The sequence below is a fragment of the Xiphophorus hellerii genome, chromosome 19 (genome assembly GCF_003331165.1).
Source record: "Xiphophorus hellerii strain 12219 chromosome 19, Xiphophorus_hellerii-4.1, whole genome shotgun sequence".
Classification (NCBI taxonomy): domain Eukaryota; kingdom Metazoa; phylum Chordata; class Actinopteri; order Cyprinodontiformes; family Poeciliidae; genus Xiphophorus; species Xiphophorus hellerii.
Genome location: NC_045690.1, coordinates 13544223 through 13560248, shown reverse-complemented (window position 1 = coordinate 13560248; position 16026 = coordinate 13544223). Strand labels below are relative to the sequence as shown.

At 36.5% G+C, this 16026-nt stretch overlaps 1 protein-coding gene across 1 annotated transcript; it reads left to right on the top strand.

The window, feature by feature from the left end:
• Positions 1 to 12483: 12483 nt before the first annotated feature.
• Positions 12484 to 15918, top strand: lamtor3 (late endosomal/lysosomal adaptor, MAPK and MTOR activator 3). The gene is made up of 7 exons (XM_032548275.1): positions 12484 to 12597; positions 12817 to 12854; positions 14022 to 14056; positions 14135 to 14193; positions 14353 to 14486; positions 15500 to 15563; positions 15636 to 15918. Exons 2-7 carry the CDS (start codon positions 12846 to 12848, stop codon positions 15707 to 15709), a joined length of 375 nt encoding a protein of 124 aa, XP_032404166.1. The 5' UTR covers positions 12484 to 12597; positions 12817 to 12845; the 3' UTR covers positions 15710 to 15918.
• The last annotated feature ends 108 nt before the right edge of the window (positions 15919 to 16026 follow it).

The window sequence follows — 16026 nt, the reverse complement described above, 5'->3', positions numbered from 1 at the left end:
CTGCCCGAGGGCAGGTGTGGCTACAATCCAGTAACTTGCCACCATCAGCATGTGAATGTGTGTGTAATGGGTGAATGAGAATGTAATGTAAACCGGGTCCCAATAAGGCACCATGTAAGTACAAGCTATTTACCATTTTACCATCATGTTATAATGTTATTCCCTCATTAATAAAACACCTGCAGTGTTGCTTTGGTTCTTTAATACATGTTTAAGAAATCCATGAATCTCTGGTGGTACTTTCTCTCACAAAGTGCTGCCTGTTTCCACAAAGTTCCTCCATTGAGCTGCAATCTCCAGCCAAGTTTTAGCCTCACAGAGCGAAAATTTGTGAAAGCTCCACCAGACTAGTGGCAGCATTAATTACCAAACACCTTGTGGAACTGCGTGTTTTCTGAGTGTATCGCATAAACTACATCTCAGCCCAACACTCCTTAAAATGGTTGTAAACTGGATAATAGAAAGGGATTGTTGTGATGACGTGTTGACTAGAGAGTGTTAGACAGGGCAGGATGTTCTTAAAGAGACAAAAATCAATTTTAAGCCATCAAAGTCAAAAAATGTGTGCTATATGAAGGTACGACAGTTACTTGATTGTACTATTAAATGGCACTTTGTGCCTGAAGAATACATTATAGTGCCCCTTTAAGTGGCATCATAGAAAAGAGGACTGAATGCAGGCCTTATTTTTATTCTACTCATAAAAATATTGAATGCCATGGATGTTTTGTATTGGTTTGTGACATGAAATCAAAATTAATACTCTGACGTTGATGCTTACAATGAGACAAATGTGGACAACTAAAGATTTATGATCAGTTTCCAACTGAATTTATGTAACTTAAAAACAATTCTGAAAGGGCAGCTATGGCGATGGATAGAAATCCTGCTCTGAATCAGTCTCACGCCTCCTCGGGGTGTGTAGTTCCAGGCTTAAGGTGTTCCCAGTCAGATATAGTTCTAGCTTGCATTGTGAGGTTTGTCATGTCAGGTCTTGTTTTCATTGTCAGCTGTGGTCAGAGTGTTCCTGCAAACATCCGGCTCTGCAGAGAGCGGCTTTTGTTTTGCTTTATTAAAATAAATCCTTTTCTTTTCTTTGTACATCCTGCTTTAATTTGGGTCTGTTTTGTCTGAGCAGCATATTACGTACAGTGAGAAAAGCACGTAAATATGTCCAATGTGTCAGTTGGCATTAAACTCCTACCACATATTGGCACCAACCCAAATAATTTGCACACAATGAAATAAAATCAAATTAGTTCACAAATGAGTACATTGGTTAAAAAAAAAATGCATGGTATAAGTAAAATAAATAAAATGTTGATTATAATTACAAAAATGTTGTAAATAATTTGTGGGAAATATTCTTGGCAATAATAAATTATAGTCAGATAATTTCTCTGGTGTAATTTTTTCACACACTGTTATAAAAAATGTCTGCATCTCGTTCTGAAAATCCTTCATGTGCCCCTTAATACCATGTTTTTTACTTTTTAAAAGTTGATAATAGTCAGATGATTAACTGTGTTATTCTAATAGTTTTACTTTATTTCTTTCTCTGAAACCAACTGAGAGCTTCCGTAGTTGTGTGTTTGGGACTATTGTCTCGCTTGAAAATCTCAACTCGTTCCATCTGCAGAATCTGATTTTCACTTTTTGTTACATTTCTCCATACCTCCTTCCCTCAGTTAGATGTAGTCTGCTAGTTTATATGCTGTAAAACAGCCCAGACCATGATGTTCACACCCCATTCTGTACACATAATGTGCAATGACACACTCTGCTTGCAATGACAGGCTGTGTGTCGATCTACATTGTGTGTGTGCAATGACACATGCAGAGTTCAGGTTTGCTCTGACCTGACCAGATGTTAATCTTCCTGTATTTCACTGACTTCTCCAAATCTTTCAAGCTTTAAAGAAGTTTCAACATGCTTTTACTTCAGCAGTGGAGCCTTCCAGAGTAAGTATGCATAGAGGCCATTGTAGCTGAATACATTTCTTCTTATTACAAAACGGCTTAGAAATAGTTTTATAAGAGTTTCCAGACAGCTACATGGCAATGACTTTTTCTTTTACCCTTTTCTGTATTTCTGTAGATCAAGCTATGATGTGTTCATTTTAGATATGTTTCAGCCTACTTCATGTTCACAGGTTATATTTGTGATTTATTGACAGTCGGTAATGAGTTCTGGGTGTGCCTGCTCAAACTAAATGTGTGGTTAATCCCACCGAATTTATGATATAATAAATGGGATTATATTTTGACACAGGGCCTGGGTGGGTGATATTTTTTTTCTCTTAATAAATAAAATCCTCATTTGTAAACTGCTATTTGTGTTTGTTGTATTTATCTTTGTCTGATGTTAATCTTTGATCACAATCATTTAGGTGTGTCAACAAACTGAAGAAACTTGCTCTCTGTGAGAGGGCAAGTTTTACAACTTATGATTTACAACTTGACAATCAGATTCTCTTGGAAATCCACTTTAACTATAGCATCTCACACATTTGAAATGAACAATGACTTGTGCTGATGAGGTTTATCCTCATAGTGTTTCCTTTGTTTCGACTTCTGAGAAACTTCCTCTTCAGGCAACAAATGCATACGAAGCCAATAGAAGACAAAGACAGGAAGAATTAGGACAGAGATGACGTTTACTTGTTTTGTTATCCTACCAGGACTGTTTGCTTTGACATGGACGATGTAGTTCATTAAATTCCAAAACTAACTTATTATATGGTTGAGTGGATTTTCAGCTTTGTACAATGATTTCTGTAGGTCTGTGTCCACCATTAGACAGTGAAGAGCCAGCAGGAAGACAAAAGTACAGTTGTAATATTTACGCAAAATATTTTTTCATGTTCTACTTTCTGTACACCCCCCTTTACCAATCGCTAATTGGTTGCTCTGAAGGTTGTTTGTTCTATGCTGGTCAAGCTCTAAACGGGTAGACATTTTTTAAAATTATGTTAAGTAATCCCCCACCCCTGCCCAAGCTTGGCTTCACATGGTTGTCTACTGTCAACACCTTTGGTATCCTCCATGAGGAGCGGAGAAAAAAAAAAAATTTCCATTCTGGACCTCCATAGCCCAATCTTGGAAAAAGGGAAAAACATGTTCATTTGGAAAAATGGATGAGAGGATGGCTGGAACGCAACTGGGTTTCTTCCCTTGTTTCTTGGAAACATTTCATCTCTCACTGAAAATAATTCTTCAGTTTTCAGCGTGTGATAAGAGTTCCAGACTTATAAATTGCTGAAAGGACAATCATACTAATAAGACTGCTCAGATCACATAACTCACTTGTTCATATTATGTGTCATTTTGTACCTTGTCTTTCATCTCATAATAATATCTGCTTATGTAATGAAGCTGCAGTGACATACTGCAAACCCTCTTCACATCTCTGCCCTGTGAGACTTTTTAAAGGTGTTCATATCTTGTATCCAATAGATATGTTGATAGATGACCTGTTCAGATACATTAAGTGATCTGCAACATGAACACATGCCTGGTCACAATGTTGTGAAGAGTTGAGCAAAATTCTGCAACCTTTAAAATAACCTCAGTCTTCAAAACATACCTAGTGATTCTTTATAATGTTATTTTGCAACCTGCCTTTGTGTTGGAGTTAAATTATTATCTACCCTGAATTCTAAAATGATGAAAAAAGCAATGTAAAAAAGAAATTGTTTTTGAAAAACCATATTTCTTTTCATTTTTTACACCACATTAGACACATCAGACGGTAACCCTGTCTGGTCATGCTTAAGAAGTTCTGTTTGCAGTAAGTGTTTCACATGGAAATAGCTGGTAACAGATTATACAACACTGTGCTTGGTACAAACCACCTCAAAGTTCTATGTAAATGAACCAACCAATTCAAAAAGAAGCAAACATAGTTTGATTGTCAATCCATATTCTGGGGCAATTCTGGAAGGCAAACTTGGCACAGCATTAAAAAAAAGTCCAGTGTTTGCATATGAAATTACTACAAAACCCACTTCAGACAATCCAAACTATTCCTTTAACCATCACTTAAAAAACTTGTCCCTCATTAATCAACATGCTTCATTGTGTTTATATACTCAGTAGACTAAGCATCAGTTCTTCTATCCTATCCTTTCAAGTTTAGTGAAAAAGTAAGGGAACTAACATTCTTACTCACAAAATGTGTTCTTGCTAACAGAGAAATACCTATTTTCAGTTGTTAGGGAAAAGAAGGAAAATTGTGATTTTGAGTCATGGTCTTTCTTTGACATCTGTTGTTAAAATGTTAAAATCAGTCATAAAGATGAGCTAAATGTTAAATATGTTTTCAGTTAGAAACAATGCTAACATATTGTTTGTTCAAATATGAAAGTAAGAAATGGTAGATACCTCTGATTTATCTGATCTCTGCAGATAAAGACTTTCCTTTCCAGTATTTTTGCAGCTCTAATTTAGAAGTAGACCATTGAATGAAAAGTATTACAGTTATCACTGGTGTAAGTATTATTCCTCAAACCTAGAGGTCTCCAAAAGAGGGCTGACAGTCTGGGATTTGGCAAATGAAGTTGTTTTTCTGCTTAATGCTCCTGGGTCTTTTGTCTGGTATTTGGATATTCATGATTACTGTCGGTGTGGTAATAAAAAACAATATTCCCCTGTTCAGCTGAGGAAAGGCCTTGGACAGTTAAAAGATCATCAAATCACTAAGCAAAGTCTGCTGGTTGTTCCTGTATGCTTGTTAGGTACAGGCAGATTCGCCAAAGCAAATATGATCAGCAGACCTTAAATTCCTTGAATAAGGGGAAATGCACCCAATGACCCAGAGAAGGAGATAAATCTTCCATTTATTATACTCTAACAAGAGGCTATTGATAAAACATAATCAGCAATGCACCACTGGCTTAAAAAACAAAAAAAACAAGGAGGGCTAATATGAAAGTTGAAGAAAGGTTTATTTCTTTTCTTGGTCTCTCAAACCTTTTTTCTTCTTTTTAAATGTAAGCAAATTAATACAATTAAAAATAAAAAGTAAATTATTTTTTCAGATCCTCTAATAAACAAGTAAGTTTTGTTTTCTGGTGATCCAATCACCTCATTGTCTGTTTTCTTTGATTAGTAGTGTGAATTTATCATTTCACTGTTAAAAACTCTCTAGGTTTCTTTAGTTTCTATGGTATGTCCACCAAGACCAAATTCCAAATGCAGGTGTCCCATTTCCATTATTTTTTACTCTGTTGACCTCTTTAGCCAAACAATGTCACACAACTTTTCTTATGTTAATACTGTATTCCTTTTCTGAATTCCTAAAACATGTTCTAGAAAGAAAGACAGCCTTCAGAGGACAGGTCAGGACTGTTTAGTAGTCCAATCCAATCCTGATGGGACTGGACAGAACAACCAGCAGCAGCACCCTCTTCCTGCTCTGTCATCCATTTGAAATGTTGTTATTCATTGTCTTATTGACTAGTTTTGGTCTTCAAAGCAGCCTATGTTGCTTGAGTGGCCTTTTGATGCATCCCTTCTCCAACAGACCTGAATTCCCTCATCACCATATCATGCAGTTCTGCAGAGACCTGGTAATGTCCTACTCATTGGCTTTGGATGTGTTGAAAAGGGATGCATCTAAAAAGTGCATGATAGCTCTTGAGGAAATGACTCTGAAATGTCTAGAGAAATGTTCTGCATTCTTCCATCACAGATGTGGAGATGATCATTGATACAACCACATATTATTAGCCCCCAAAAGTCAGCAGGTTTTAACATTTAAATTGTTTTTTTTTTTTCTTCCATCCATCCCAGATTTATCCAAACCACAAAGGTGGATTCTGCCTTTGGACAAGGCCTGTAGAGCTTGACAAAGATTTCCCAAAGTATTTGCTTGTTTGTGTGTTTCTTTCAGGTATTGACGAGTGTTGGTTCTTGATGCAGTGCCATGTTTTGAATTGGGAATCACAGCTGTCCAGGTTACATCTTAATATTTTTTCAGATTTATTTTTCCAGATCAGTTCTGTCCTACTGAGGAATAAATCTGCAAACCTTTTAAATTGTTTCTTTGAGGAAAAATGTTTTTCATAAAATTTTCTGGAATTGTGGCCAACCCAATTAACCTCATGAATTAGGGGGTTGACAGAAAAAAGTAATTGATGTTATGCACTTTTACAATGAAACAGGCTGGAGGACCAACACTGATCTTGTCAAAGATGGAACTGAATGGACTTTGTTTTCCTGTTTCTGTTTCCACTCCACCATCCTGCGCCATCTGATGAACTTTGCTTCAATAAACGCATTCATTAAGTTGGAACCAGAACATGGAGTGGGGACTGAGTAACAGTAGGTCACTGAGCAAACAACTCCATCATAAACAAATAGTACATGACTTGGGGCATGTCTACTCCAACACATTATTTTTTCCAAAATTTTTTGTTATTGTTAATTTCTCATGAGCGAACTCACAAATTTCTAATACCATCACACTTTTCTTTGAGGTGTTCATCACATATAAGTGCAAAATTACCTTAAAGCAATAAGCTTTTTGTAAGATTGTCTTTGTGTTTATGCTGCAATTTTTATATTTTTCTAAAATCACTTATCGTGAAGAAAATATTGCAGCTGACAGATTTTTGGTATTTCAGTAGATTTTTATCCCCAAGCATACCTCAAATTCTGAGTATGGCATTAATTCAAAAAATCGATTAACAGCAGGCTCTGAACCAAAGTCGGATGTGTACCCAGTAAACAGATCATAGGCCAGTACTACTCTAAAAGCAGAAACAGGGTTGAGGTACCCATTATCAGACTCTATCTAACCAAAGATCAGTTAATGTGTTAATCATTTATTTCTGCACAACATGTTGGTGATTCATGTTTCCTATCAATTGCCAGTGCTATCACAGTGGAACTTTCCAATGAAAAATCTATTTGAGAATTTGCCGGAGAAGCTTTGGTTTGCTACAAGGACCATGTCTTTATTGGTTTCTTTCACCTGTGGGCTCGTACAGATGTTAAATGAACTTGATTTACCATTTTAGTGCTTTTCTAGTCATACAACCACGCAAAGAAATTACATTGGAGTCACATTCAGAAAATCACATTTGGTGGCATTCAGATTACAAGTAATGGTAGCCCAATTGGCCTTAGACAAGTGGTGGAGCACCAAGCTGGAATTAAACCCACAACCACCTAGTTGGAAGACCTCTCTTCCCTCTGAGCCACAGCCATTCCAAATGACATATAAGAACACCTAAATCAATCCTTTACTACTCTGGAAAATTTTCCTTATCCCAGAAAAAGTTGTGAATCTAATATAGGGAACTATTGCATTTCCTGGTATGGTATGTAAGTAGGGGTGATAATAATAATAGTACTATTTCATTTTCTTTGAGGGTTTTCAACTTGCTTAAAAAGTGCAGTCAGGTGATTGTACCAGCTAAATTTTCCTCTGCTCAGATAAGAGAACTTCGGTCATGGTTTATATGTTCGTGGGAAAAAAAAAAAACATCTTAGGCATGACGCAAATAAAATTTTGCTTTATTGCTTATTATAAAAGCTGAGAATTACTTAAAAAATTGTTTATTTAATTTAAATTCAAAAATGCATTAGTAATCGCACAGGGAAACTAAATGTTGTTGTAACTCATATTTAAGAATTTTCTCCAAAGAGTTACAGTGACTCTGAAGAAAACTCTGACTGAAGATACTGTTTGTAAAGCACTGTCATGAGATTGTTTACAGTTTTCTGTAATTTTCTTTATTTTATAAAGAATCCTTCTTTGCACAATAATTTCCAGTTCTTTTCTGGAGTAGTCACCAGATTTATATATATATTTTTTTTTTTGTGGAAAATTTGTCTTTGTGAATTATTTGTTCACAAATAAAAGGATTTTCTGAAAGGTCACAGAAGTTGATATGGATATGATACAGATGCCCTCTTTTTTTCCTACCTGAGCAGACCCAGTTCTGCCCATAAAGTAATCACAATTGATGTAGAATTTAGAAAACTATCATAAACTTAATTAATTCAGGTATTGAATGAGGACAGGGCACAACCATAATTTAAAAATACCAATCAAAACAAACATACTTGTTTAGGACAGTGGGGTGAACATGGAATGCTCAAAGCCCACGCATACCTTTTAACTGAATTTAGTAGAGCGAAAGAAAAAAACCTTTTACTTTCAGAAAGAGGGACCATTTATAATTTACTGACCACTTCATGAGTAACATTGATATATTACAAGTGTCAACACACTGTACCTGTTGATATTGTGGCTATACAATGACATCTAAAGTTATCCTTTAACAAAAAGCTGTATTGGACTCTGTAGTCATTTTGGATGTTTAAATTCTTTTTAAAATAAGATTTGGGTATAATAGTTGGCATAACCGAACAATTAACATTGACCTAAACATGGTAGAAAACAGCTATGCCACTTAATATATCCATGTGTTTTAGTGCATGCTCTTTATTTAGGTATTTTGTCTCCTTTTTCAGACAAAAGGAGACAAATGAATAAAGAGACAGTACTTTACAGAGAAGAAATCAATAACTGTGACACTGTGTTTTGAACTCCATTACAGGACCGGCTGGCAAATATGTAACAATGAGTAAGTCAGTGTAGATGGTATAACCTTATATAATGTTACAAAAGAGTGAGGCCAGACTGGAAGAGTTCATTCACACAACACCGGCTCTGTGTTTGTCTGCATTTTGCCCTCAGTTGCTGGCAGAGATTTCACAGCACACATTTTATGACTGGGTGAACTGGTAACTACAATGGCATGGAAAAAGTGATGCTTTTGCTATATAGTAAATCTGCCTTCATAACAGGTCAGAAATGTGAGTGTGGGAGAGGATTGCAGCATTTATTTTTTTAATTCAAAGTTCTATCAACCAATCACATTCACATGTAATGCAGCATAAAGAAGCAGTAAATTTACTTTTTAACTTCAAGCTGTGTTAAAAGTAGAAAAAATAAAAAATGTAAGAATCTGAACAAGTTTATAACAGCAAGAGAAGTAGGACAAATATTTACACACTCACGCATACACATTTACTGTATGTCTCTTGCCTTCCAAATTCCCCTGGTCTCATCTCAATTCAGCATCCCACAGATGCTAAATTGTGACAGACTTTTTCAATCCATGGAAGCCCCACCCTGCAACTCATAGGACTTAAAAGATCTGAACTCACGTCTTGCTGTCTGAAACCACACCACACCATGGCTTCCATGCCTCAACAGGCCAGGATGTTGTGGCAACAAGAAGGGGACCAAGAAACTGCTTCTTGGCATGGGCTCATATGCCTGTTAGGCGTATGAGAGTGAGAATCAAATCCTAGTAATTTTTGAAGTGTTGCTGGGGTAGATCAGAAGGTGTTATCATGGATTTGAAGATGTCTGGTTTAGGAACCTCAAGTATCATCTTTGTCTTTTTCATATTATTTGGTGCCAAACCATGACCTTCACCTGAATTGGAGCAACTGGAATTAGTGGTAGTTACTCTAAGACTTGGACATGGAGGAATTGAAAGATCTTAGTGTCTTAGTATCTTGTAATTGAGTGATGGGACTTGGATAGATGAATCAGGGGTCCATATGCTGTAACAAAGACTGTTCATTCAACAGCTCTGGATGTAAAAAAAAAAAACATACATTTTCCACTAAACAACAACTAGGACTTTTTAGAACACATGCAGCATATATACGGTATATATATATAATTATATGTTTATTGTTATTTCATTTAAATATACTACCTTCTGCTTTCATCATTTGCTTAAAGCAAAGAACAGTCACCCTCCTCTCAAAGACTGCAAATTGAGATCCTGGCCAAACATACACAAACAGGATCAAAGACACTAATCAGTCATGCTTGAGTCCGCCCTTCAGTTTTGACCAAGGTCTTACATACAGTACTTGCTTAGGTCAATTCAGTCATTCGTTCATGGTTTTATTATTTCTGAAGCTTTGCAAAATCAAATACCATTGTGTCAACTTTGAAACTGGAACTTGTTAAATGGGTTTTATTTAGTTTTGGATTTTTAACTCTTATAATTTATCATTCACCTAACTAAACAAAGCTGCTCTGGTGCAGCTGCAGTTGGTTCAAAGCACAGCTGTTAGATTACTGACAACGTGAATTAAGTTCTCAAACTCCTTTTTTTTTTTTTTTTTTGCATTGACTTGCAGGTCTATCTGTTACTGTGATCAGTGCCTGCTGGATGAAGCATGTACAAGGCTTAAAACCAAGTTGATAAGGCATTTTAAATTCTATTCCCAGGGCTATGGAAGTTACTTCCTCCAAGTTTGAGATATTAGTGCAGAAGAAACAAGCTTGACTTCACGCTCGAAATGCAAACACAGCACTTGACTTGGTGTTGCTGAAACCTGAAACTTGTAAATGTGAAAGAAGCTGCCTGTGTTTCTGCAACACCACCTTATGCTCCTGTCATAACTTTTTTATGCAAACTTTTAAACAATTACAAGACTTTTCAAGTGTTTGAATAGCTATTACTGTCGGTTGCAACATCCTAATCACACGTAATGCTAAAACAATTGAAAACTTTAGTCCAATCAGACAATTCACATGAAAATGTCTGGGTATTTATCTTTACTTGGATCTTGGATCCCATTCTTCCTTGAGCATGCCAGGATGAGCTTGTCTTGAGTCTCGCAGCTTCCTAAACCACTCAATAGGAAATATGTCTTCCATATGTTTGTTAATATTAGATGGACTTAGGCCAAGACTATTCATTAATTTATAGACAAATAAGATTTTAAAAGCTATTCTTTTCAAACAGGGGGTCGGTGCAGTGATTTAATTACTGCTGGAATATTCTATACTTTTTTGGTGTTGATCCAAACTCTCACTCAGGGTTTTGAGTGAACTGTGGTTTCCTGATTAAATTTTATTTTACTGTTTTATGTTGTTAGTCTAGAAACTTCCATTTCTATTGGACTATCATATGATAAGCAGAGTGGAGATGCAACCAAACAAAGTTGGACTTTAGAGTGTGGGCATATGCCTTTTTATAGACTTTAAACAGTAGTGTAAACTTTGCTTAGTGTGGGAGTTGCTCACTTATTTTACATGTTGAGACTGTAGGAATAGAAATAACTGTTACAATGGTCAGACTAAAGTTAGAACAGAAAGGATATACTAGACTTTTCACTCTGTCTGTGACATGGTAATCAAAATATATATTTTTTTAAAATCATCTCAAAGCAGAGAAACTCTGTCAGGCATATCGACCAGTCTGGGAGTGCAGACAGACAGCAAACACCCAAATAAACAGAGCTATCGTTGAGCCACAGAGCTAGTAGGAAATCAACCGGACAGATCTGATTATTTGTTTGATGAGAATCAAATTTATTGGATTTAATGTCTGGTCGAGGTGTACTTCACATGGTATTGTCTACAATGGCCTGCTTCAACCGGTACCTTTACTGTCCAAAAAAAACAACAAAAAAAGAGAGAAAAAGATAATTATTTCAGCTTATGGTCACAGAGAAAAAAGTGTTTCACATAAAAGTGTTGTGGTCTTCAGAATGGGAATCCAAAAAGCCTTAACTCTTACAACTTCATTGCCATCAAGAAGAAAAAAAAACATTAGTTAATAATCATGTATTTACCCTTTATATGGAAACTCCAGAATTGCAAGATTTAGTAAAACCATGTGCAAATAAAAGTTCACTTAAACTTTGCTTGTTATGCCCCAATTACTTTATGGGCCTAGGGTGTTATTGCCCAGGTATCAGCTGGTGTACTCAACCCCCCTATGCAACCTTAGGCAGTAGAAAAGAGATGAACACACCAGGTAATAGTAGTATTGGCTTTTTTTAACGAGATGTTTTTTTTTTTGCTTGTTTGCTTCTTTTTGCCCGTTTCTGAAAACAAACAAAATAAAGACAAACAACAAAAAAATCTGTATTCATGTGACATAAAATTATTTAGTAGGTAATTCTAATGCAGTAAAGAAAAAAATATACATGCATTTTTATATTAAACCATGACATTTGTGTAAGTCTTTTCAGCCTCCGTGGTGCGAAGTTGAGAGCAGAGAAATGCTTCCCTCTAGTGGCTAAAACGTGATTACATACTTTTTTGTAATCGACCACAAACTTTAATGAATGCCACCATAGGCGTGTTATAATCTGATTTATTCAATTCAAAAGTTCATTGTCCCCGAAGACCACTTTACTGCATAGTCAACATTGACACACATGAAGAAATTAAGAAAAAGAAAAGAAAAGAACTATAACAATCTCAAGACAAGGATTTTTCAGGGGGTCAGTAGAGTCCTCACAGGCTGAAATTTATGAGTCTAACAGCGGCCTATAGGTTTTACACAGTCATTCTGTATCTCTATCCTGATGGCAAAAGTTGAAATGCAGCCCATAGTGAATGCCTGAGAGTTGACACTATTCTTGTAATGATACTTTGAAAATGCCACTCACAATATGGTGCGGGTTTGACGTAAGATTCAGCGCTTATGCGGAAAAGCGTCTATAAACGCTCCACCCTCTAATACCGGAAACGAAACCAGGGTGTCATGTGATGTTAGCTTCTGGTTTAGCATGTAGAAATCTGAGATAAAATCATCAAAGGTAGGTAAAATCTTTTAAATCGTTGTTTTTGGTTTTTGTTGTAAAAACCTACATGCTGCTTAAGAGCTGTTGGTGGCTGAACTTGATAAACGAACGAAGTTAAACTTAGCTGCCATGTTAGCTTGTTATATTTAACATAAAAGCTGCACCAGAAGAAACGTACAGCTTCTCTTCGTTTGTTAAAATATCTTGATGTTAAAACTTTGTTTTTCTCCACAGAGTCGTAGAAAGAGGGCTAAAAACACATCATGGCAGATGTGAGTATGGTTTATTTACTTCTAATAGCTTCAACAGATATTTTACACTATGTCAACTCTGTAAATGATCGTCAATATCCTTTAGTCTGATGTAATTAAGCTTGAAGACCTGATGCGTTTGGGTAAAGATGGAAAACTAAATGCTGGGGCACGAAAGAAATGACTTTATACCGCTGTTTGCTTCTGTTTACGTGAATCACTGGGTCAGTCAGGAGTCTCATGATGGGTTGTAGACATAGCAGACTAGATATATCCAACTGTTTATCATTTGAAGAGTTCTTTATAAACATTCACATTCTTCACCAACTCTGCTGCTGGGGATCAAGCAAACATCTTTTCAGAAACATGTAAAAAAAAATCAATAAAAAGGATGAGGAATTACAATTTATGTTTATATCAATTACTGCATTATAGGACACAGCTGCCATGTTTGCTCTCTGTACTGTGAACCCTGTTTGTGGGACTAAATGTATGTTGTGGTAATTCTTAGTAAAATCTCTACTGTCAACCATAATAAAAATCTGCATTGCAGTGTTATAGTTACTCAATTATTTGTGTAATTGAGTAAATCAGCACATGTTTATTAAAGCAAGAAACTAAGACTTGATTGCTCAGATCTTAACGCCAAGTGTGAATGGTGGTGCTTTTATCTGAAACAAACGGGGCTGCATTTGTTTTAGCTGTCATAACTTGATTTTTGAGTCCAACCCTTCAATCCTTAAGGGTTTTTAGTTTCTGCTGGAGAGGCCACAGATAAATTCCCACTCAGTCAAAGCTCAAAATGGGACAATGTCACTGAACGTCTGGTTTTCAGACTCTTTTAATCAGAATTTCAAACCAGATCTACAGTAAATTCCAACCAAAGGATCTAATATTATTATTGGTGATTCAGAATGGGGCCATAAAAAGTCTGTATTTAATTTACTGTAAAATGGTTATAGAGTAGGCTGGTAACTTGGAAGTAAAATGTAAAGGACTAGTTTAGATCAGGAGCTTTGAACTGAGCCATATTTAAGGAAAGAAAATTGATGTAGCTCTTTCATTTGTTACATTGTCTGCCCCTTGACATTCAGCATTTCTGCTGGTTTACTCACTGTGATTAGATCCCACGAAAGACCTATGAACCATTTTGTTTAATCCAGTTTCCAACATGTTTTTCTTCTACAGGATTTAAAGAGATACCTGTACAAACAGCTGCAAAGGTTGGTGGTGTTGGAGAATCACAGTTATCAGTTCGGGGTTTCTTCAAAGTTGCTAAATCAGCTGTTTGTTCTCCTCAGTGTTGAAGGTCTTCACGCTGTTGTTGTCACAGACAGAGATGGCGTTCCAGTTATCAAAGGTAAGACCGCGACTCCTGTGACAGTTGTTGTAATGGAAATGCTTTGATAACCTTTAAATGTATTGTATGAGTTGCATATATTTTCTCACATATAATCCAAAATGAATGATTGAGATGGTTTCTATTTCTCTTATGTGGATGAATGCTGTATCCCTGCAGTTGCCAATGACAGCGCCCCAGTCCATGCCCTGAGACCTGGCTTCTTATCCACCTTTGCTCTTGCTACGGATCAGGGCAGCAAGCTTGGCCTCTCTAAAAACAAGAGCATCATCTGCTATTACAACTCCTACCAGGTTAGAAGATACATAATATACTGGTGTTAGACTTGACCTCCTCAAACATATTTAATTTCTTTTTTTGTTCTTAATGTCTTGTCTACACAATGGCAAAAAGAACGACGGAAGACTCAGGCTCATTTAGCAGGCACTGAGTCAACCACAAACACTTGTGTAGGGGTGTGTGTGTGTGTGGGTGAGAGTGAAATGTGAGGTCATCTCTCTGACAATTAAAGCTTGACGAAAGCTTGGGTTACCCAAAGGATGATTATTTTGAACGAAGCATCAATAGAGTGGCTGCAAAAAGAATAGCATCAATGAGTTATGATCACTCCACCAGACTTCCTTCTGCATGAAATGTTGTAGTGGGAGCACAGCAAGAGAGATGTGTACATATGTGGGTCTGCAAGGCTCAATGAGGTCAGGCAATACTGGGTAAAAAGGCGGGCCACAATTCTATCACAGTGATGTGAGACTGATAAAGTCAGAGAGAAATGTTCTGCTGAAAGTGCTTTAGACAAGGTGGTACAGGTAGCTGTAAGGGGGACTGTTTCCCATAACTGTAGATTAAATCATAGTGTAGAGTTAATACTAGAAACAGTGAATGTTTTTTTTCACAAATAGTATTAACCCCTAGCGTTTTTTTGTCAGGATTCAACTTTGACTTCTTGGAAATACTCAAATACGTAAATCTCCATGTGGTTATTTTGTGTTTTCTTAAAACCTTCTGAAAAAGCACATTTAGATGTTGTGTGGTCTCCATTTAATGTTCCTAAATGACAAAAACATTTATGTTTCAAATTTCAAAAATGTTTTGTGATTGTGTCACATCAGCACCCAAGTCTGCAGTTTCCAATAACATCTTACCCTTTAGTTGATAATATTGATTACGGTACTTGATTTTGGTCCATGTTGACATGATGGCATCATACAGTGTTGCTGGTTTATCAGCTCTGCATCCATTATGTTGGATTAAGCTGAGGATTTGATATTCTGCCTCGATGATCCCGTGTTATGTTTGTGCTGAACAGATTGTGCAGTTTAATCGGCTCCCTCTGGTCATCAGCTTCATCGCCAGCAGCAACGCCAACACAGGTAAAATGCATTGTTACAATCATTTTAAAAGGGGGATAACAGCTGAGCTAAGACGTGTTTCTGTGTCCTCAGGCCTCATCATGAGTCTGGAGAAGGAGTTGGCTCCACTAATAGAGAATCTGAGGCAGGTGGTCGAGGTGACATGAGTTCAGATCGGTAGCAGATTGCACCAAATTACTCCCAACTCATCATATTCCTGTCGGTTTGCTGAGATGTTTATGTCATGTTGGGGAGATTTCTGTAGTTTCTCATTGTTTGTGGATCAGTTTAAATAAACTTTGTGCTCTGTTTGCCAAGGTTTCATTCTTCTGTTGAGTTAAAGTCTGAATAAATGTTGAAATTTTGACAACTAAAATAGTGCCGCCTCTTTTTCTTATTTAGGTATTCATAATTGAATATTTTATTTGTCTGCAGCCTTCCATGAACTGAAGCAATGTTGCAGAGAAGAGTGGGTCAGAATAAC

Bases quoted from the DNA above. Each gene is read 5' to 3' on its own strand.
- lamtor3 (XM_032548275.1), top strand. The intron at 14,487-15,499 runs GTTAGAAGATAC...TGTGCTGAACAG, and splicing joins GCTATTACAACTCCTACCAG to ATTGTGCAGTTTAATCGGCT. The intron at 15,564-15,635 runs GTAAAATGCATT...CTGTGTCCTCAG, and splicing joins CAGCAGCAACGCCAACACAG to GCCTCATCATGAGTCTGGAG.